This window comes from Oncorhynchus nerka, linkage group LG13 (genome assembly GCF_034236695.1).
Source record: "Oncorhynchus nerka isolate Pitt River linkage group LG13, Oner_Uvic_2.0, whole genome shotgun sequence".
NCBI lineage: Eukaryota > Metazoa > Chordata > Actinopteri > Salmoniformes > Salmonidae > Oncorhynchus > Oncorhynchus nerka.
In genome coordinates, this window is record NC_088408.1 from 58,686,748 (window position 1) to 58,709,970 (window position 23,223).

Here is a 23,223-nt window from a genome sequence, read left to right on the forward strand (position 1 = left end):
AGTGCAAATAAAAAGGGGATTAATGCAAATAGTCACGGTAGCCATTTGATTAACTCTTCAGCAGTTGTATGGCATGTGGGTAGAAGCTCTTGATTAAAAGACTTTTGGTCACAGACTTGGCTCTCCGGTACCCCTTGCCGTGCGGTAGCAGAGAGAACTTGGGTGGCTGGAGTCATTGACAATTTTTAGGGCCTCACGACCCATACCAGCGCAGTAGGTAAAACCTACTAGGTGTAGGTGAAACCCACTAGGTGTCTGCTTCATAAACACTATCCCGTGCTTTTACATTGGTTCTCTGCATGGAGGAGGAATCGGATTGGTTCACGACCCTGTGATAACATGATAATTACCTGGGGTCTAATAGGACAATAAGAAACATTCAAGTGTCGACTTTTCTGGCACCTCTCCAGATCACCAAGACTATAGATACTCAATTACATCTCTCCCTCTTCTCTCTCTCTCTCTCTCTCTCTCTCTCTCTCTCTCTCTCTCTCTCTCTTCAACTCCTTTATATTTGACTGGAGCAGGAAGCTGATGAGAGTGGAGCGAGAGAGAGAGATCTCCAGAACAGTGCCCAGCTGGTTGGTAATGATCGAGGCATGTTGATTAACTGAAGCGTTTGTCTCTTCTGTTCTCTACCGACACCTTACATGAGCCAAAAACACAAGAGCTAAACCTCCCCAATAACAAACCAATTACACTCGTCCTGAATACAAATGACTAGGAAGAGATTAGGAGCACTGCCAACTGTTTCAGTCTACTAGTGTGAAAGTTCTGGAGTCAAAAACTTCAGATATGGATGGACCAGATCAATGTACCAGTGAAGGAATAAATGTATCAATACAGATCTTTCCTACAGTGTCCTTCAGTGTATCATTGAGGTCTTCAGCAGCTGAGAATCTCTCAGGACTGAAAGAGGAGAAGAAGACAGATAGATATCAATAGAGTTTTGCCTTTCCTTTCCTGAAATGAAATCTGACAGGATGCACCACAGAAATCGAATATCAAACGACATCCTCTTCTCTACGATGATATGAGCAGCGCCATTCTGTATAGGCCAACCTCAGATGAACTACAGACCCTGTTCCAGCCTTCCCTCTGAGTTGGGGAATGATGTCACCACACCACAATGAGCTCCATATCGAATGGCCACCAAGGCTCAAGACAACAGAGGTTGAAAGAAGAGACAGGACACGCTTTCAACTCCCCTTCCCATGACGTATGGAAAAAGGCTCTAGACTTCAGTACAACTCAAATGATTCACCACAGAATGGCTCCGTTGGGCTTTAAATACCATGGTGACATTTACAGTCATACCAAAATGCAAAAAAAAAAAAAACCCGTTCAGACGCAAGGACCAAAGGCAGGTAGCGACTGGATGATTAACTGTCATAACAAGCCCACTGGAATCTATAATGCAGTGGGACAGAAATACAAACACCAAGGCTTAACTAGGCCTGCTGGCTGCTGGCTAGTTGCTACATGACAAACTCAACAAGACACCACTCGAAGGTCATGTGAGGCTAGTTTGGAACACATCCTAAGTGGTGTCTTCCTCAGGTGGCAGGAAGTTGAAGGAACTTACAGGAAGTTGAAGTTCTGGTGCCAGAGGCTTTGGGGAAAGGTACATTCTACCGGAAGAACAGTAGCTGAGCGAACATGCAGGCTCAGACGAGGCATCACCCACTCACTTTAAACTTTTCTTTTTTAAGTGGTTGGTAGCACACATGGCACAGTGGGGGTCTGTGTCTCCAGCTCATATTATATCCTAGAAAGAAAAAAAAAATCACCTAGTAACAACTACATAAAAAAGAACAACCCTAACCCATACCATAATCTTAACACCTATACTGTACCTAAAAAAACCACACACACGTACAAACAGTACACACTGACACCCTTTCAAAGTCACAGGCACCACAGCCTCACACCTCACAAGGAACCATGTTTGTTTTGTTTTTCACAAGGAAATAGAAAATACAAGTAATGCATCTGATCAACCATATGTGCATGTGAATTTATCTACTACAACATGGAGTGGGTAGGCCTAGTTAGTGGTGGTGCATTTCACTGGTTGGCTTGCGAAACGCTGCACTGTGAGTCACTGACCTCACATCATGCCCACATGTGAACGCAATTAACCGTCTGACACGACCCTTGTGCCGGTGATGTCACCGTAGGCACTTCCTGTCGCTATGGGATCTCTAACCAATGTTCTGGTCCCCCTTTCCACTCTGTAATCAAATGTAGTCAGTTACGTTTGCCTTGAATGGAGTGTCCAGTGGAGGACTAGCAATATCTCCTATCCCATTGTCAGCAATATCAACATGCTAATAACAGAACATTGTTGTAGCACCTTTGCTGCTATCAGGGCTGGAGGTTTGGTGGGGAGAACAGTGTAAGCCAAACCAACTGTGAATGAGTGTTTTCACAGCAGAATTCTCAGGGGCCCCAGAGTTAGAAACCTATTGTTGCACAGTATGGTTCATGGTCTTAGGATGCACAGTGAGAATATACCGTGTGCATTAAAACCACCAAAGGCCTCACGATTTGGCATTGTCTGCTAGAGGACTTCAACGGGTCAGAGGCTGAACATCCTGCCTCCTCACATACTATACACCCTCCTTCCCTGTCCCCTCGTGACGGATAGCATCAACAAATAGGACAAACATGTTTACCACAAGGAGCTCCATTTACCTACATGTACAAATTACCTCAACTAATCTGTACCCCAGCACATCGACTCGGTACCGGTACCCAATGTATATAGCCTCGTTATTGTTATTTTATTGTGTTACTTTTTTTAAAGTTTTTTACTTTAATTTATTTGGTAAATATTTTCTTAACTCTTCTGCAATGTTGGTTAAGGGTTTGTAAGTAAGCATTTCACTTAGTGTATTCGGCGCGTGTGATAAATAAAGTTTGATTTGATTTGATTTGAATGGCTGATTCTCTGCCGCATACGGGGGAGGATGAAGAGAGAGAGGGGGGGGGGGGCACAGGAAACACATTTGTATGCATTTCCTCTCATAACAGGAAGAGCCCGGTGGCTTCCCCTTCACAATGGCTTCGCTTCTGCTTCCCACCTCCTGCCTGCACTTCCCTGGGGGAGAAAGACAGGGACCGCGAGCAGGCATTTAACAAAGCAAACACACACACACAACATTTTGTTAAGACTCATGCACGCCAGCACTCGTTACCATGGCCCTCCTGGGGCTGTTGCGGTGACCGTATTACCGCCACACATGAGTCATGACAGCAGTAAAATTTCACGTGACCGTTGAGTCACGGTAATCTCCTCTTATGCCCTCAGGACATGTTTTGGAAGTACCCTAACAACCATTCGGTCCCTAACGGCCTGGTAGTCAGGGCTCTATGGTCCCTCTAACCACTCTGACGTCAATGCAAATACAATCGAAAATCACATCAAACACTTATCATCATAAAGAGTACGCCTATCATACTTTTAAAACTCGCCTCACTCTGACGATCGATTTGAAGAAAGATGGTCATTGTGGATGTTGTTTCAAAGTCTAACACGACAAGATGGACAGTGCTTTCTAAGGTGATGATTCATTCAAACACCCATATGCATATTTGAACTTATACATATGCATAGGCTTATGTCCAAGCCCAAAAAAAATACCTGAATTTATATTACGATTGCAATACAATACAATACATAGCCTACCGCATATTATGCATTGCTGAGAAACAAAGTAAACTGATTGAAGATCAGATTTTGAGTAATCACCTTTGAGTGTGGACTATATTACTATGCATACTGGACAGACTGGGTTACCTTATGCTGTGCTTCAACATTTCTATCCACGAGTCTGGGAGAGAATGTAATGCCATCGATGATGCTGTTGATTCATTGATTGTGCAGGGCGGCTTACAATTCTGTTGAATTTGTATATGATTTTGGATAGCCAAGTAATGGGGATTTTTAAAATATTTTCATCATTAATAGGCTGAAACATTACCTTTAGCAATACAGAATATCTCACCACCATAAGTTTCCATCTCCTCCTCTCTCTGTCCTTTATTCCTTTCTCAAGTGTGCAGAGGGGCTGTCAACAGTTTAGTGAAATATGTTTCGTTGTGAAAACTGCCAATGTTCCCGAACCGATTTCCCTTGGTTTCTCAAATTAAAGCACTGGGTAGCTGCAGGAACAGGGTTGGAGAGCCCATGGCACACCGGGTTTGGGCGGAATTATCACCTGTCGCGTAGCGAGAGCCTGCTCTGCAAAACAGTGGTTGATGGGTGGAGTAAAATAAGTGTTGTTATATTTATTTCTCAGCTGCTCTTACACTTAACATAGCCACTTCATATGCACACTTGCTCCGGAATGGGAAAAATCATCTTTCTATGTTATTCAGCTAAGTTAAATTATATTCTTCTGATTATAAAATCATATAATATAAAATAATATAATGGGACTAATAAGCATGTCTGGTCTGCTAAAAGAACAAACCTACAGACTATGGCATGGAGCATAGCCAGATAACATACAGTAGGCTAACACATATTCTGTTCTTCTGACATACATTTTCTTCATATCACAATGTTTCTTTAGGTTTATTGTGTTGGTGTTGTTACATTTATTTATTCGACTTTTTAATTGTAGACGCTCCAAAGGCGCACGTCAGCGGCTTGAATGCAGCTTATATGCGTGGAAGCCTGGAGATGCTACATTTCATGACCGCCACAGCCCTATGCCCTCCACACAGACACTCATTGTCAGAAGCCAAAGCAGGAAGAGATGGACTCCTCACACAAAAGGATTAAGGAGAGGAGACCCGAGACCTGGGCTTGAACTCTCCTTCTGGGCCAAACAAGCTTCTGGAGATGCATGATGACAACAGGAGCTTTGTTCCAGCTCACATCTCTAATATATGCTTACTCTACTCCCCTGCACCACCCAGCACCCACCCACTCCTAATAGCCTGTCCTAGATGTTCAGAGTACAGCAAAAACAAAGGTCCTGTGCAAGAGATCACATTTGAACATTACAATTGAAGTTAATCAATTGAAATCTATCAATAAGTAATGTCTGAATTTTTTGGTTGACTTTACAAGGTGAAGAATGGCGAATGCAGAGACTGCATTGGCTTTTATTTTCCCAGAGGCACCGAGTTCTGAGAAAAGCACTCCTGTCCGTGTATGGTCGTGCTCTGTATGTCCCGGCTTATTCTGTAAAACCACAAGTGGAAAGTCATATATCCACTGCCTGCTGGGCCGTGCAAGGGCCGTGTTGGTGGCGAGATTCACCAAAATAGCTTTTCCTTTTCACTCATTTGTGAGGATGAAAATGCCTCGTGGCACAGAGCTCAAGTTGAACGATAGAGGGGAAAGAAGGAAAAAGGGAAACACCAATAATTATATTTGGACTTTCGTGTGAATCGTCGGGAAACAAAAATGCACGAAAAGAGGACAAAGTAGAGAATGGCAGCACAAGAGGCAGATAAAAGAGATAAGAAGACAAAAGAGGGCATGAAGTGGAGGAAAGGCGAGGTATTTTTGCGAGCGCTCTCTGGGTTGAGCAGGCGGGCACGGAGGAGCCTGGCTCGCATAGGTAACGATCACTAAAAGAAGGAGAAGAGAAAAGGTGGGAAACTGGGGAAGAGGAGTGCAGGGGTGACGAAATACCCTGAGGGCCTCATTATTTTCCTGCTGTTAATTTACCTTGCAAGCTTCCTCACCACACCACTGTTGATTGGAGACACGGCACAATTGTCGTGAGTGAAAGAACCATGTCTCGTTCTGCGGTGCTGTGGTTGTCTCGATAAGAGAAAAATAAGAAAGAAAATATATCATTGTGTTCGCTTCTCTCTGAGTCCTGACTGGGGGATGTGATTGGGGAGGGATGTGATTGCTGAGGTTCAGCGGTCTACTTCCTGTGACTGATGACCTCATCCATGTTTAACCTATGACCCCTCCAAAGGGGCTCTTCCCCTTTGCAACCCACCACCGCCACTGTCACACGCAAACGCACACACACACGCACACGGCTGAACTGTCACTCTGCATTACCCTCAATTATACCCAATTAGCTGGAATCCATGATGGCTGACCCTGGATATTAACGACAAGACGAACGGTAGATGTGTTTACCTCAGTGTTTCTACTTAAATGTACATGTGCTTGTGTGTGTTAAATACAAATGTATGTAAGTGTGCGTGTGTGTGTGTGTGTGTGTGTGTGTGTGTGTGTGTGTGTGTGTGTGTGTGTGTGTGTGTGTGTGTGTGTGTGTGTGTGTGTGTGTGTGTGTGTGTGTCTGCTCTCTGTCTGCGGCCCATGCGTTTATGGCACAGGGGGCTCTTTCATGTGCCCAGGGCTGGGAGAGGGTCTGAGTGGCCGGGGGGGTGGGAGCCAGGGCTCAAACACTGCTGCCCTCTGTCCAGAGCTCTGGGCAGGCATTCAACGCCAGGGAGGCCTAGCCGTGGTGCCCCTGCTCAGGGGAAGTGTTTCGGGGCCCGGGGGTGGCAGGCCAAAGTGGCCGCCCAGAGAGACGGAGGTTCCGTGCCCGCGATGATGGCGCCATGGTGGGCTACGGAGCCCGGTGGGTGGCAGGGTGGTGCTGACAGCCCTAACAGAACGGTGCCACTCAATAAAAGGCAGGGAGAGCAGGGGAGCAGATGCTTCTAGTGAGTAGAGGTGAAAGGCTCCCTTAATGTCTACATTGTGCCGCAATAGCAACGATAGTATGAAATGAGAGGTCAAATGTCGACAGCCACTTCGGCCTGATTGCCCACATACCAGTCAGAGTGAAACTAAGATCTACTTCTTCAAACTAATTTTGATCTATTCCTTCATGTGTATGGATTGATTGTGATTTAGAGAGCGTTAAGTAGATTTGAAGTCATAAGAATTTTATTCAGGGCAGGCTGGGAGCTCGTTTGCATGAAAATAACACAAACATGCGAAGAATGTGGAGGCTAAAGATAACACCTCTGATGTTTATTTGGCTGAAGCGCACAGAGGTTTCCTCAAAGGGGAAGTGAAAATATGCAAAGGCCAGGCAGACATTTCGACAATAAAAAAAAAAAGTTTCTGTGTGCCAAAGGCCTCTGTCTGTCTTGTGACGGTCACCTTCATATCCTTATTGCTTGGCTCAGACAGAACTGATGTCATTTTACCACCATTGCCATGTACGGCAAAAAGCAAAAGAGCTTATTCAAAAGTTGATTAGAAGGTTTACATCAGGATTTTGTATCAATATGAATGCAAATTAATGTGTAAAAAGGCTTGTGTAAAATGACTTACATGAGACCTCAGGTATAAACTGTTATATGCTTGTTCACTTTCTTTCTCTCTCAACCCCCTCCTCTTTCTCCCTCCTTCCCTCTCTCTCTGTAAGCGAAACCCGGATATCTGTGGCATCGATTCCCCTCAGGTGTCCTTCCTGTCTCCCTCTCTCCCCTCCTCATCCTCGGGAGCCGGAGTGCCTGGTGCGACCGGTGAGCCCGGTCTGCGGTGGGAGAGGGAGGGAGGGAAAGGAGACTGAGATAACAGCAGACAGGAAGTGGGCACTGGTGCAACGTGATAGCCTTCTCCACTGAAACTCCCCGACCTCCTCCACACTCCCTCTCTCTCTCTCTCCTCATTTTGGAAGGAAATAACAGTTTATGACAGCTCCACTCCCCTCCTCCTATGTTCACCACTCTTCTCTCCTTTTCTCTTATTTCTTTTGTCTCACTAATGAGCACTCAGTCCACCCAGCTGCAACAGCCACTTCAGGGGAGTCCAATTGATTTCTAGCACATTTTTATGTCAAGTCACAATGGCAGTGTGAAGAGAGCCCAATGACAGTGTTTATGTGGGGATATCATACTGTCAGAGGTTAGAGGGGTCAGTGAGCCACTCTGTTAGATGTTAGCCCATACAGAATGACAAGCACAGTAGAAGGATCTAAGATAGTCTTTCAACAACTGTGCTGGATGTAATAACCATTGAATATTGTGACAGTAAGTTGCATGGGATAATGGTTCACAGAGTGGTGAGGACTGGGGAGGGAGGGACAGCCTGGGTAGTGTGTGACCTGTGAGGGGAGGGGGCACGTTAGCAGCATATGGATCGAATTGGACTGACAGGGAGCTGACAGAGTGGCGGTGGTCACTGGTGCTACAGGAAGTGATGGATTGTGGGGCTGGAGGGCAGAGAGAGAGATAAGTTTTTCTCCATCCATTTCCTGGGTTGTGTGGCTAATGTTTTGTCGCTTTATATTTAAATTAACTGTCCATTGAAAATCTCACCTTTAAAATAATGTTGTTGACTCATCTTATATTGGTTTGTGGCCAAAGCATAAATTGGCGAAAAAAAACACTTAAAAAACTGCAAACTTACTTTAAGATCTGGCCACAAATTAAGCCAGCTGTGTGATATTGATGGTAAATACTTTGCCTTTATCTACATTTTTGCCTCATATTCTAAAATGTATTAAACATTAAATCTAGAATCCTGAGTTTTACATACATTTTTGGACTTATAAATTAAAGCTATATACCCATTTATTCTTAAGAAATACAACTTGTAAATGCCTCATGAGCTTAGTTCAACTCTCATACCCCACCAGAACTCAAAATATAAGCTTGTTTTACACCAATGGTTGGAAACAAAGTACATTTAGTCAAACACTGTATAGCCTCAAAACATGTTAAAACTATAATTTTGATATCATGGATGGTCAGTCCTTGTATCCATAGCTCTGTCTATGAATTTGAGAGTTGTTACATTTCTCTAGGTCCATCCCTCAGACCTTTGCCAAAACAGAGGTGGGGTGACCCTTTGTTATCACAAAGTATAGACTACCGATTGCTGTCCATGGTGCTGAAATTGCGACATATCTATGCGGCTGCATGCCTGTTGAATCGATTATAGGCTTTCTGTGGTACCAGGGTATGTATAGCATTGCATTAGCTAATAGCCATAAAATTATTGGTGGGCATATTTTATCGTCATTTTCTCAAGTCTTAACATTTCACGAAGCTAAACACAGTGTTGCAATGCTGCCACTTTTTGCCTGCTGGCTGGTGGCAGTATTGCAATTACGTGTTCTGTAATTAAAGTTGGAAATTCAAACATTGCAGATGGTTAAATATATGTTTGATGCAACAGCATACTAATCAGCTACAATAGATGTGTTAGAATATACAACTGTTCTGTATAGACAACATGAACCTGCATGACATGAGCCGTCCTCGCGTTCTCTCCCAGCTTGGATAGAAAGTTGTTCTGCGTAAAAACCAGCCTAGTGCCAAACAATACAGTCAGTCCATCTTTAAAACACTCGCTTACTAGGGATTATTTCATTATGCAGTGTACTATCTATATGCCGTATTTAGCTGCTATTTAGTTGCTATTCATAAACTTTTTTAAATAAAAAATGACACATCAAATAGCTATTTTTTTTTTAAGTAGTCGGCTTGAGGATAAATTCACCCACTATTTATTGTTGAACTCAGCAGGTTTTGTCTGGCCAATACCCTGGTCTCCTCAAGTCCTCCATTTTTGTTTGTAAATGTTTTCACCACGGTCTGTATGTAGGTCCAGGTTGCGGGCCTGACTGTTTTCTCTACTGAGTATTTCCAACCCGGACAGTCTTTCCAGAGACATTGTGCATAATATTTCCATTGCGCTGCACACAATTTAAACTTGAAACTGAATGATGCATTCTAAGATATACCAGAGATAAGGGACTGTTCATATTGCAACCACACAACTCAAAAGTCGGTTCACCAGTATGAACAAAATCGTAAACTGCTTTTTTTTGTTCAAGCCCTCAAGAACTGTTAAAGATGATAATCCTTTTGCATCTGCCAATTTATTGGGATGTCCGGTATCCAAACAACCTGTCCCCAGAGCTTCCTATACATTTAATCTCTTTACGTAATGTGTTGTGAACGGCAATTAAGGAGAATGAGAGGCTCAATTAAAGATGTTGTAGAACTGCTTATTTGAAGCACCACTTCCCTCTTCCCAATTTCCCTGACGTTGCTATGGAAATCAAGCTGTTTTTTTTTACCATCCCTGTAACTGTCGCTTCGCATAAAGAACTACCTAAGAAGCATTAGGCTCTTGGTCTGCTTAGCACTTTAGAACACCTGAGGAAGCTCCACTCATTGCACTGGAGCCGTCGTAGTCTCGACCACGGCATTTGTTCCCTGACATCCCCTTATATCTTCAATCAGTAAAAAATGGTTATTTTTCAAGACCTGAGTCACATTCCTGAAGCCAAAGAAACAAACACTTAGCTTCATAGTACACGTGGAAATGAAAAAGGTTTATGAATGTCTTTTTGGAGGGTTTACTGTCCAAATGATTTAGAGCTTGTGCCCCGCCCTCCTGAACATTTCAACTCACCACGCTATTAAAAAAGGCCTTCTTCAATCGTGCTAGGGGCGACACTTCAGTTGTGAGTTTCACAGATCCCCCCCCCATCTGCTACACTAGTGCACGTTGTCAAGATCCAGCAAGGTTACACGCGTGGTTTGGTGATCCAGGCTTATGTGACGAGAACCTTGCCTGAGACACGGAGACGTGCTAGTTTGATGTGTCAGTTTGTGTTTGACACAGTCTAGTTTCAAGCAGGGGCGGACTGGCCATCTGGCACTTAGGGCAACTCGCGACCAGCTGTGATCATCATAGAGGGGAGCACATCCATGCTCCAGAGAGTCTTAGCTTTCAGGAATGGGGTCATAATGGCTTAAAGTCAAAGCGGTTCAAATGCTAGAGCCAAATTCATAGAAGGTAAATACATTCAAAATGGCTTCAGAAACCGCCTGAAGCTTCTGTTTACCACAGCGACCATTTGAATCTCTCTCTTCTCCTTTCCTAGCTGGCAAAGCACCAGGATGTTGTCACTGGTTTTGAATCTGAATTTAGAGAACTGAATTCGTAAACTGAATCTGAATGCATCTGAGAAGCTGAATATCTTAACTTTGGTTTACTTGAAATGATGGTTTGTAAACTTGATACACAGACAATTAATGCAATATGTATGTATGTATACCATTTTGAAAATGTATGTTTAAATATTGAATTTGAATATTCAATTAAATAGACATTTACTTTTAAAACTGAATGCAAATATTCATTCAATTCAGTTGAAATCATGAAATACAAGTTAAAATTGTGACTTCAATGATTCAATTTGTGCAATAAACATATTACATTCCAAAATATTACATTCCAATTCAATATCCTAATAGAAATTCCAAATTATACATTTCAAATACACTTTTGGTTGGCACTGAAATTGCTCCGTAGATTATTTACCTCTGGTGAAAAACTGATCAAATTGGTTCTTTGTTTGTGTTTTCTACCACCCTTCCCCTCCCTTCCCACCCCCATGCATAGTAATATTAAACTGCCATGGCCTAAAGCGGGTGGCATGGTGTGATAGGGTATGTCACCAGTGTTTGTTGCCCGTTAGCCTCAGAGTGGGCCGCTAGATTTAACAAAAACAAGACCCACTACTACCCCCATGGTAGCCATAGCAATCATCTTGCTATTTATTTGACCTTTATTTAATTAGGCAAGTCAGTTAAGAACAAATTCTTATTTTCAATGACGGCCTAGGAACAGTGGGTTAACTGCCTGTTCAGGGGCAGAACGACAGATTTGTACCTTGGGGATTTGAACTTGCAACCTTCTGGTTGCTAGGCCAACGCTCTAACCACTAGGCTACCCTGCTATCCCACCTACACCCTTCTGCCTCCCCCCACCACCACCACTAAGACACCATCCTATCCAGACTCCCGAAGACTTGTCAGCACACCTACCGTCCTCTCTCCCAGGCCCACAATAAGGTGTTTCCCCACCCCCTCCTATACTCCTCCTCCTATCCACCCCTCCACTCATCCATCCTCCCTTCTCCATGGGGCTTACCTGTCTGTTGCGTTCATCCATAATCCGCGTGATCTGAATCTTTTTCCTCCCCATCGTCCCGTCCTTTTCTTCTCTCCTCTCCCTAAAGAACGTTGCGCTTTCTCTCCTTGCTCTTCTTCTGCCTTTCCTCAAACTGCTCTTTCTTCTTCTTTACTTGCTCCGATCAATTCAAAGATTCCAGCATCCGTATCTGCATGAGAGAAAGAGACAGATAGAGAGAGGGAGAGAAAATGAGAGAGAGAAGGAGAGAGAGAGGATAAACATTAAGTGAAATGAAATATGGCAAAAAAAAACAGGGGGGATTGGGAGGGGAGAGAAAAGTCACATCATCGCAGCCACAGGGGAGGGTGAAGAAAGACAAAGAATCCGTCAACATGTTGTGAAAGCAGCGCTGTGTTTTTCACTGTTGATATCATGCAAATCAGGTTTGTTGCATTTCCGTGCCGACTATGAGGAGAGACAGTGCTGTCAGGCTCTCGCCTCGTTCACAGAGAGTTTGACAGTGTTTTGAAAGTGCTGCTAACTTAAACGCTCTAATCACCTACAGTGTAACATTACCTCCAGCCTAAGAAATACAGTTTGTTCCTCCCGAAAAACAGCAGTTTGTTGACAGAACGACAGCAAGGTATGACTAGTCTCGTCTACCTCCAATACGGTTCCAAAATGGGTACCATGGAGAATGGCTTGGATGCTGATATAAAACCTAGCCTTGCCTTGTTCAGACGAAAACACTATCGATTTTACCTTTAAAATCACAGCAATAGAGCTGATTCCACACAACCAAATTCCATAAAGAACAGAACTTAAACCACCTGGACACAGTGTGTGTGTGTGTGTGTGTGTGTGTGTGTGTGTGTGTGTGTGTGTGTGTGTGTGTGTGTGTGTGTGTGTGTGTGTGTGTGTGTGTGTGTGTGTGTGTGTGTGTGTGTGTGTGTGTGTGTGTGTGCGTGCGTGAGTGTGTGCATGAGTGTGTGCGAGTGTGTTGTACCAAAGTCTGGGATATATGTGGTGGATTTTTCTATCTATTGTCATACTTGAGTAAAAGTAAAGCTTCCTTAATAGAAAATTGCCCAAGTAAAAGTGAAAGTCACCCAGTAAAATACTACTGAAGTTCTGTCACTCTCCTTGAAAAGCATCTACGCAAGAAGTGGTAGATCTGTTCTATGTACGCTATTTCTATGCTTCCCATTCTTACATTTAGTTTCTGCATCTTTTACTTTTTGGTTTTGAACACCAGCTTCAAACAGCTGAAAATACAATAGTTTGGGAATGGAAAACATATTTCACAGCGGTTTAGATGGTACAATGATTCCCTACACTATACTCGCTTGTTTCGTCACATAAAGTGAAATACTATTAGAATTTTAGCTACCAGGAAATGGCAGAGTGATTTCTGCCCAGTGAATCTTTAGGCAAACCAGACGGCGCAATTTTTTGTGTTTTTTTTTTATTGTATGGACAGACAGGGGCACACTCCAACCTAATTTACAAATGCAGTTTTTGTGTTTAGTGTGTCCACCAGATCAGAGGCAGTAGAGATGGGTTATAAACGGGTTATAATGATAGTTGCATAAATTGGACATCAATGAGTGCCAGGGAAAACGTATGGGAGTGTAGTGGAATAAAACTTTTAAAAAATAGAAATAGTAAAGTAAAGTAAAGTACAAATACCCCAAAAAACGACTTTAAGTGGTACTTTAAAGTATTTTTACTTCAGTACTTTACACTACTGTCTGTGTGTGTGTGTGTGTGTGTGTGTGTGTGTGTGTGTGTGTGTATGAGCGTGCGTGCATGTGTGTCTGTCTGTTTGTGCGTGCGCGTCTGTTTGTGTTTGAGCGTGTGCAGTGCATGCACTCGCATTTGTGTGTGGGCTGAGCTGGACCGATGGTGTGTGTGAGAGTGAAATAGCTGACTTCCAAAGAGGTTGTGCATATGTGTGTGTGTGTGTGCGCTTGGGTAAGCCAGATCTCTGGTGCTTCTCTCCAGAGTGCTAAAGTAGGCCAACCCAATCTATCTCAGGGAAGAGCAGAAGAGCTGTTGTTGTGTTTTCTTTTGACAGTAGAGGTGATAACGTCCCTCGTTATGCAAATGAGCATCCCATTATTTAAGCTCAGTGCAATGCAGGGAGCTGTCAGAGCCGTCGTATTAAAAACCCTCCATCTACCTTGCTTTTTTTTCTCCCCCTTTCCCTCTTCTCTTTTCTCTCCTTTCTGAACCAGATTTCCAGCACCTGGCAGCATGAGCCGGATACATTGATGTGGAAGACAACACCGCTTCACCAAAAGACATGTCAGTCTTTCTCGCTCTCTCTCTCTCTCTCTCTACTGCACACACACACACACACACACACACACACACACACACACACACACACACACACACACACACACACACACACACACACACACACACACACACACACACACACACCTCCCTCCCCCTATCTTTCCTTTCCTGTTTGATCTCCCTCTAACCTGAATCCATGTGTTTACTAAGTGACATAAAGCACAGGAAAGCCCCTCCAGACCCCATAGTGAACACACTGCTGCATGTTTGACCCTTCACTTGAGCGGAAACACAAGTCTTCCCTGTAACACTCCCATCTGATCTTGCTTTAGGAGCACAAGTGAGAATTATCCTCAGCATTGGAGAGCACAGGTTCAAAACACCTGTCCTTCTGCATGCCACTGGTGTGGCCATCTCTCCTGAGAGGTGGCGCGAGCGGTAATCTAGCCAGTTAGACATAGCCCATAGCCTGATGGCTCCTAATGGTCTCCAGGTTGACAGTTTCTCAGGCTTCACATGCTCATTCCAACATGGCGATCAAGCTTGTCCCCTTGAGTCAATTGGCGTGCCCGCGCGGAATTGTAATTAGCTGAATAAATAAATAAAAATCTGTCTGTTTAAGGTCGAGACTTCTCGTTTTTGCATGGGTTGTAATCTCAACCCACCCAATTCATCAATGTCAGCGGTGTTTGTCAGACCAGGAGACATCCCGAAAATCGGTCTTGTCACGAAAACAATCGGCAGAGTCCAAACGGTTTGTGCTAGAAACTATGAACCCACTATGGAGAGCTGAGACTCTCATGAACACGACGGTGTTCTCTGTTTTGCTCTACGACCCCCGCAAGTGTCACGGGACTTTTCTGAAGTCGGTCCAACAGGTGTGCCAACGAGTCAAACGGTTTCACTCATGTGAAAGCTGAGACTCTCACGAACACATACATGTTGGTCGTTTTGCTCTACGGCATCCACAAGCTTCACAAGACTTGGCTAAAGGTAACCCGTTATGGGGCTGTAAAATACATGGAAGTGAACGGGGGTAGTTCCACATCAAATGTATACACATCATTCCATGGTAAAATGACTATGAAACCATTTACTGAGCTTTCTTATATTTTGTTGATATGTCTGTCTCTCTCTCTCAATTCAATTCAAGGGGCTTTATTGGCATGGGAAACACGTGTTAACATTGCCAAAGCAAGTGAGGTAGATAATATACAAAAGTGAAATAAACAATAAAAAATTAACAGTAAACAGTAAACATTATACATATATATATATTATATATATTTATATATGTGTACAGTGTTGTAACAATGTACAAATGGTTCAAGTAAACAAGGGAACATAAATAAGCATAAATATGGGTTGTATTTACAATGGTGTTTGTTCTTCACTGGTTGCCCTTTTCTTGTGGCAACAGGTCACAAATCTTGCTGCTGTGATGGCACACTGTGGAATTTCACCCAGTAGTTTACCAAAATTGGATTTGTTTCCGAATTCCTGGTGGATCTGTGTAATCTGAGAGAACTATGTCTCTCTAATATGGTCATACATTGGGCAGGAGGTTAGGAAGTGCAATTCAGTTTCCACCTCATTTTGTGGGCAGTGAGCACATAGCATGTCTTCTCTTGAGAGCCATGTCTGTCTACGGTGGCCTTTCTCAATAGCAAGGCTATGCTCACTAAGTCTGTACATAGTCAAAGCTTTCCTTAAGTTTGGGTCAGTCACAGTAGTCAGGTTTTCTGCTACTGTGTACTCTCTGTTTAGGGCCAAATAGCATTCTAGTTTGCTCTGTTTTTTTGTTCATTCTTTCCAATGTGTCAAGTAATTATCTTTTTGTTTTCTCATGATTTGGTTGGGTCTAATTGTGCTGCTGTCCTGGGGCTCTGTGGGGTGTGTTTGTGAACAGAGCCCCAGGACCAGCTTGCTTAGGGGACTCTTCTCCAGGTTCATCTCTCTGTAGGTGCATTATTTGGTGCTCTACGTTGTACACGGAGGATATTTTTTGCAGAATCCTGCATGCAGTCTCTCTCTCTCTCTCTCTCTCTCTCTCTCTGCATAATGATCCCATTAACGCCTCAACAAAGGCGTGCTCTTCTTTCGCACCCTTGTGACAAAACCACACTCATGTGATGATGGTTTCGAGCACCACTGCGAATGACACGATCACGGAGCACCGGAAACAAGACCACTGACTGCATTAGCAACCATAGGAAACAACGGCACTAAAGATAAAAGCATCAAAAATCAGACAGTGGTTCATTCTTCCAAGACACTTTCTATGGTTACACTGAACAAATCTTAAGGAGTCTTCACAGTAAAAACAACAACGTGCTTTCAGGAAGACGAAAGTGTCATCAGACAAACTAACACTAGAGCCTAACAGTGGTGCTCAACACTCCACAGACACAGACACAACAACTACAGTACATGTACAACGACATATAAATCCCCCAGTCAGGCCAGCATACCTCAATCATCAGAACCTGACAGTGTCTTGAACATTTAATCTGGGCTTTGACTCCAGCAACCAACACGCCTGATGTGAGGTACGGCTGCTTAGCCCCATGCCGGTGATCCCCCTTCCTTCCTTTTCCTTCCCCTCAAATACGAGATCCCCCCCAGCTCCTTAACGCTCCCTCAACCCTCAACCCCCTTTCCCACACACCTGCTACCATCCCATTTGAGTGCAAGGCAACTCAGTCCTCCCTGAGATCGCCCACTGCCTCCCAAACATCAACTCCCTCTCTCTGTCCCTCCCTTCTACCTCCTCCAAGGCTGGCGAGGGAGGGATGGCTGGCGACAGTAATCACCCACCACCCTGACAGATTACCACAGAGCAGCTCAATCCGATTTACCCCTCTGATGCCCTCCCACCATGAGACGCTGCGGCCAGAACGAGAGAGAGAGAGAGAAAGAGAGAGAGAAAGAGAGAGAGGGAGAGAGAGAGAGAGAGAGAGAGAGAGAGAGAGAGAGAGAAAGAGAGAGAGAGAGAGATAGATAGAGAAAGAGAGGGAGGGAGAAAGAGAGAGTGGGAGAGAGGGAGAGAGAGAGAGAGAAATCCACCCCAACAAGGTAGAACTAAACTCAGCAAAAAACTAAACGTCCTCTCACTGTCAACTGTGTTTATTTTCAGCAAATTTAACATGTGTAAATATTTGCATGAACATAACAAGATTCAACAACTGAGACATAAACTGAACAAGTTCCACAGACATGTGTCCAACAGAAATGGAATAATGTGTCCCTGAACAAAGGGGGGGGGGTCATAATCAAAAGAAACAGTCAGTATCTGGTGTGGTCACCAGCTGCATTAAGTACTGCAGTGCATCTCCTCCTCATGGACTGCACCAGATTTGCCAGTTCTTGCTGTGAGATGTTACCCCACTCTTCCACCAAGGCACCTGCAAGTTCCCAGACATTTCTGGGGGTATGGTCCTAGCCCTCACCCTCCGATCCAACAAGTCCCAGACGTGCTCAATGGGATTGAGATCCGGGCTCTTCGCTGGCCATGACAGAACACTGACATTCCTGTCTAGCAGGAAATCACGCACAGAACGAGCAGTGTGGCTGGTGGCATTATCATGAAGGAGGGTCATGTCAGGAAGAGCCTGCAGGAAGGTTACCACATGAGGGAGGAGGATGTCTTCCCTGTAACGCACAGCGTTGAGATTGCCTGCAATGACAACAAGCTCAGTGCGATGATGTTGTGACACACCGCCCCAGACCACGACGGACCCTCCACCTCCAAATCGATGCCGTTCCAAAGTACAGGCCTGGGTGTAAGGCTCATTCCTTCGACGATAAATGCCAATCCGACCATCACCCCTGGTGAGACAAAACCGTGACTCGTCAGTGAAGAGCACTTTTTGCCAGCCCTGTCTGGTCCAGTGACGGTGGGTTTGTGCCCATAGGCAACGCTGTTGCCGGTGATGTCTGGTGAGGCCCTGCCTTACAACAGGCCTACAAGCCCTCAGTCCAGCCTCTCTCAGCCTATTGCGGACAGTCTGAGCACTGATGGAGGGATTGTGCATTCCTGGTGTAACTCAGGCAGTTATGGTTGCCATCCTGAACCTGCCCCACAGGTGTGATGTTCGGATGCACCGATCCTGTGCAGGTGTTGTTACACGTGGTCTGCAACAGCGAGGACAATCAGCTGTCCGTCCTGTCTCCCTGTAGCGCTGTCTTAGGCGTCTCACAGTACGGACACTCACATAGATGAGCAGGGACACTGGGCATCTTTCGTTTGGTGTTTTTCAGTAGAAAGTCAGTAGAAAGGCCTCTTTAGTGTCCTAAGTTTTCATAGCTGTGACCTTAATTGCTTACCGTCTGTAAGCTGTTAGTGTCTTAACGACCGTTCCACAGGTTCATTAATTGGTTATGGTTCATTGAGCAAGCATGGGAAAGAGAGTGTCAAAACCCTTTGCAATGAAGATCTGTGAAATTATTTGGATTTTTACGAATTCTCTTTGAAAGATAGGGTCCTGAAAAAGGGAAGTTTCTTTTTTGCTGAGGTTATTGGCCATTTATGCACTCAAAGAGTACTCCACAGAAGACCGAGACTGACACTGTTGAGGGCAGAGTGAAAAGAGAGGAAGAGAGAAGACTCACAAGACTAACACGTTTTCTACGCCACACTAAGCCAATTCACTAATCCAAAACCAAACCATATTGGGAGAGGACAGAGCAGACAAAATAAAGAGATTGGGAAGGAGAGACCGAAGGATTTTGTTTCTCTCTCTCCTTAACAAAGTGAGACGGATGGCATGTTCGCATCCCAGCACAACTGGGGGAGGAGGGCCAGTGTGGGTAAATGCTAAAGTCATTGTGGACATTGGGAAAGAAATTATGGGCTGAGGGAGCGAGAGAGCGGGATAAAGAATGGTGGCCATACCTATACAGAATAGTCTGGACTCAAAAGTAGCAGAGTCTAGAGAGAGCTGACAGAGGGAAAGAGAGAGAGGAGAGAAAACGAGAGAAAAGCCGAAAGAGGGATCTATGAACAGGCACCAGACCTCTCAGGGGGGAGGGGAAGAGCTCTAACCACAACCCTCCCATCTGTTAGGCAGACGGAGGGAGAGAGAAAGGGAGGGAGAGAGGGAGATTCAGCACATAGATCTAATGAACACTAATTAACACTCTTTCTGTTTTCACCAACTCTCTCTCTCTCTCTTTTTCAGAAGTGGAGCTGGGAGGGTGATGGGAACACATACACTGAGTACACCATGAGGCTTGATTCTAGGTCACTTCACTCCCAAGTGTTTAGTCACCAAAAACCAATATACAGCACGTCGGCAGCGTTTCTTCTCGCCTCAATAGACACAGTATCCACTGAGTGTACAATACATTAAGAACACCTGCTCTTTCCATGACATAGACTGACCAGGTGAGTCCAGGTGAAAAACTATCCCTTCTTGATAGGTTGTTAAATCCACTTCAATCAGTGTAGATGAAGGGGAGGAGCCGTGTGTTTCAAGAATGGTCCACCACCCAAAGGACATCCAGCCAACTTGACACAACTGTGGGATAACATTGGAAACAACATGGGCCAGCATCCCTGTGGAGTCCATGCCCTAACGAATTGAGGCTGATCTGAGGGCAGGGGGGGGGGGGGATTCTTCGTGTTCTGTCGTTGAGGACTGCACCAGAGATAATCAAAGAGTGAAGAGAAAAAAAGAGGAACATTATCTAGGCTGGTCCTCAGCTCTAATTCCTCTCTTTGATAGGAATGTACATGGTGCAAAACAAGGCTTTTGGTAGAGGGAGCGGGAAGACAGAAAAAAAGAAAGAGAGAGAGAGAGAGACATGTCGAGAACATATGATGAGGGACCACAACTCTGAAAACCCAGGTCCTCTTCATGAAGAACACATACACCAACATATGCTGACATTTTATATTGTTCAACCGTACTCGAGGTAGGCCTATGATGCTGAGAATTGGAGAAATACATTTATCATGACAGGATTGGTGAGTGCTTTTCCTAGAACCCCACCTCGGTGGCGAAGCCACTCTCTACCCATTGCACATCTGATACACATTTGCTAATAGCATGTGCATTGAAGAAAACTGCAGTATCCTCTATCCTCATCGGACATTAGGTTGTGAGGATTTGAAATAACATATTACACTGCAGTAAGTAAACCTTTTAGGAGGTGTGTGCTACATTAAATAAACCCTCTCTCTTTTAAAATAAACTCCCATTTCCTCGAAGAGGAGGGAAAAAACTGCTTTAATACAGTTTCCGAACAATCTGAATATGAGTACACACACACATTCTCTCTTGGCTCTGTTTCGCTTAAGAATCCCTGTCATATATCTTCTCTTAACCCCCCCCCACCCCACCCCCACCCCAAAAAACACGTCATACTGTACGCAGGGCTAGTGTTTAGAGTTGTGTACATGTTTGTGGAGGTGCAGCTGTTTATCTGTGTGTTGCCTGGGTGTGGGAGGGAGAGGGGAGACAGTGGCCAGGGGACTGTGTATTGCCTCTCTCATTGTGTCTCTAATGTCATTACAGGCAGTGACTCCTCTGTGTGGCACATCAAGCAGCGCCGAGCTCTCCGCCTGTCAGGCCCAGATAGGCACGGTGACGAATGGCTATCAATTCCTCTCCCTCCCTCCACGTCCCCATGTCCTTTAGGAACACACATGAGAGAATGACCTAAACCTGGGCTGTCGCCCGTGCGTAGGTGGGCCTCTGTGCTGGTGGTGAATCACACCAAATATTAGGGCTAATTTAACGCGTTAGCAGCTAAAGAGATTAGCAGAATGTACATCTGGGATTAGCTTGATAGCAGTGTATCATGGTGTAATGTGTTCAAGCGTTCTTCCAATTCAGAGGCTGTGTAGATTGTATGTGTGTGTGTGTGTGTGTGTGTGTGTGTGTGTGTGGTACATGCCTCTTTCTATTAACTCATGTTACAGTTGGATCATTAGCAGACAGAGATGTTTTTGAGGAGAGAGAACTGTCTATTGTTAAAGGTGCAATATGCAGAAATCGCTCCGCCATTTCCTGGATGGAACAATTTAAATAGTTTGCCTAATTTCAGTTTATGTGACAAAACAAGCACTTATAGTGTAGAGAGTCATTGTACCATCTAAACCACAATAAAATATATTTTCCACTACCAAAAATATTGTATTTTCAGCTGTTTGAAGCTGGTGTACAAAACCAAAAGTTAAATACGCAAAAACGAAACTTAGAAATAGAAATAGCTCACATAGAAGAGATCTACCACTTCTTAGACTCGCTTTCAATGAGAATGACAGATCTATAACTCACATTTCTATGTGAATTTGGTCAGGTCGCCCAAAAAGTTACATATTGCAGCTTTAAGGAGAGAAGGGAGGCAAGTTTTCACAAAGTCTATTCTATCTGACATTGATTGGATTAGCTGTCGAACTGGATCTAGGCATATCATTAAAGACTAACGGCATATTATACCTCAATTCCACGGCCCTGTATCCACTCTAAACCCATCCCGGACCCCAAACCCAAAGACTCGCCTCATGGCACACCCCAACCCACTATTACCCCCTGTTCACTCCCCCTACCCCACCCCAGTCGCCCCCAGGACCTCAGTGGACAGAAAGGCAGGAAACACACACGCAGCACACTCAGCGGAAGGATGTGACATCAGCAGCCACAGACAATTAAAGGTGTAAAGGTGCTTCCTTCCCTAAACTCCCTGCGCTTCCCAAGCCCTCCGCCCGGAGAAAAAGAGATGTCTGAGTCTTCTGCCCACCTCAACCAGTCAGCGTTTTACCCTTGGGAAGACCATTGGGAAGACCAACAGAGGTTCCCTCCATATCCCATGTCATGAAACAAGGCACGTCTGTGGCAAAAAATACTTCTGGAAGAAATCTCTCCAGCTTTTAGCCATCAAGAGAAAAAATCACCACAACTGCACTGCCCGCCATCAGATCTGTATTTCCTTATGATGCAACAGGACACATCGTTGTGATTGTGAAACCTGAACCGAGAGGACTAAAGCCCTTTTTTCTACTGTATAAAAGGTTTCTCAAAACACCCGTTAGGCCTTCTCTAAATGTCCTTTAGAAAGAAAACAGGAGTTGAAAAAAGAGTAAACTAAAGGCTTTATAAGCGATCGTGTGACATTATGGATGAAGTGCATATTTGTGTGGCGGTGTTTGGTGAATAGAGGCCTTTTGAGTTACTACGCTAGATTAAACCCTTATAGGAGAGAGGAGCATTTGTATTTGTGCATTACAGAGCATCCTTTCAGCACCTCAAACTGCAATTGCTTTCCTCCACAAAAACTGCATCAAGTGGGAATTGGTTTTGCAGCTCCAAACAGTACCCTGCCCGCCCACGATGAGTTTTGAGTAGAAAAAAAAACCTGAAGCCTTCAAATGGCTTTAAACAGAAAACAAAACATATATGAGGAGGTTGATGATGTGTCTTTAGTTTGTTTCTGATGTGAAGTGGACAATAAGTCAGTTTTTTTCAGTCAGACAATATTTCTGTACTTTTATTAACACACAATTAATAAAGTGGCATATGCAAGTAATTATGTTCAAATGAGAGAGGCTTGGTTATTGACTTACCTAAAAAAGCTACAAGATGTCTATTGCGAAACCTCATCCAATCAATGAACCTCTGCATTTCCAACTAGCCTTCTGTTGCCGTGCATTTTTATTAGACCAATGGAAATCCATTCAGCACACAGTGGTCTCCTCTTTCATCTATTTGTGCTTTGAGAGACAAATAAACACCTTTTTAACTCCTCTCAACTCCTCTCTCAGTGGAGAGGCTGTGAGGTAACAGGGGATTTTAAGTCCAGCGCTGACTACTACAGTATTGTGTTCTGACCTGGTAGAGCAGGGGGGAGAGGAGGAGGCAGAGGGAAACAGGGCCCGAATGGCGGACAGGTAGCCATCTGTCAGAGCCAAAATGGAGACAGGTGAGAGCAGTCTTTCCATAGCCCATTGCTGACTCCCCCAAGGATGAGGGGACTTGACACAATACGTCAACCACCCTTTGAAAGCAGGCCAATAGCTGTATAACTGCAGCTGCTTCATG

The 23,223-nt window shown here is 44.4% G+C and overlaps 1 protein-coding gene across 8 annotated transcripts in view; it reads right to left on the reverse strand.

The window, feature by feature from the left end:
- Nucleotides 1–23,223, reverse strand: part of mef2cb (myocyte enhancer factor 2cb) — a 98,396-nt gene that overhangs the window by 47,853 nt on the left and 27,320 nt on the right. For 2 of the 8 annotated variants that reach the window (XM_029677457.2, XM_029677455.2), the window contains exon 2: nucleotides 11,894–12,083. In XM_029677457.2, the coding sequence (XP_029533317.1) occupies nucleotides 11,894–11,947 (54 nt within the window). In that variant the 5' untranslated portion in view covers nucleotides 11,948–12,083. Of the gene's footprint in view, nucleotides 1–11,893; nucleotides 12,707–23,223 lie in introns of those variants that run through there. The other 6 variants (XM_029677460.2, XM_029677459.2, XM_029677462.2 and 3 more) reach the window with 3 other exon arrangements.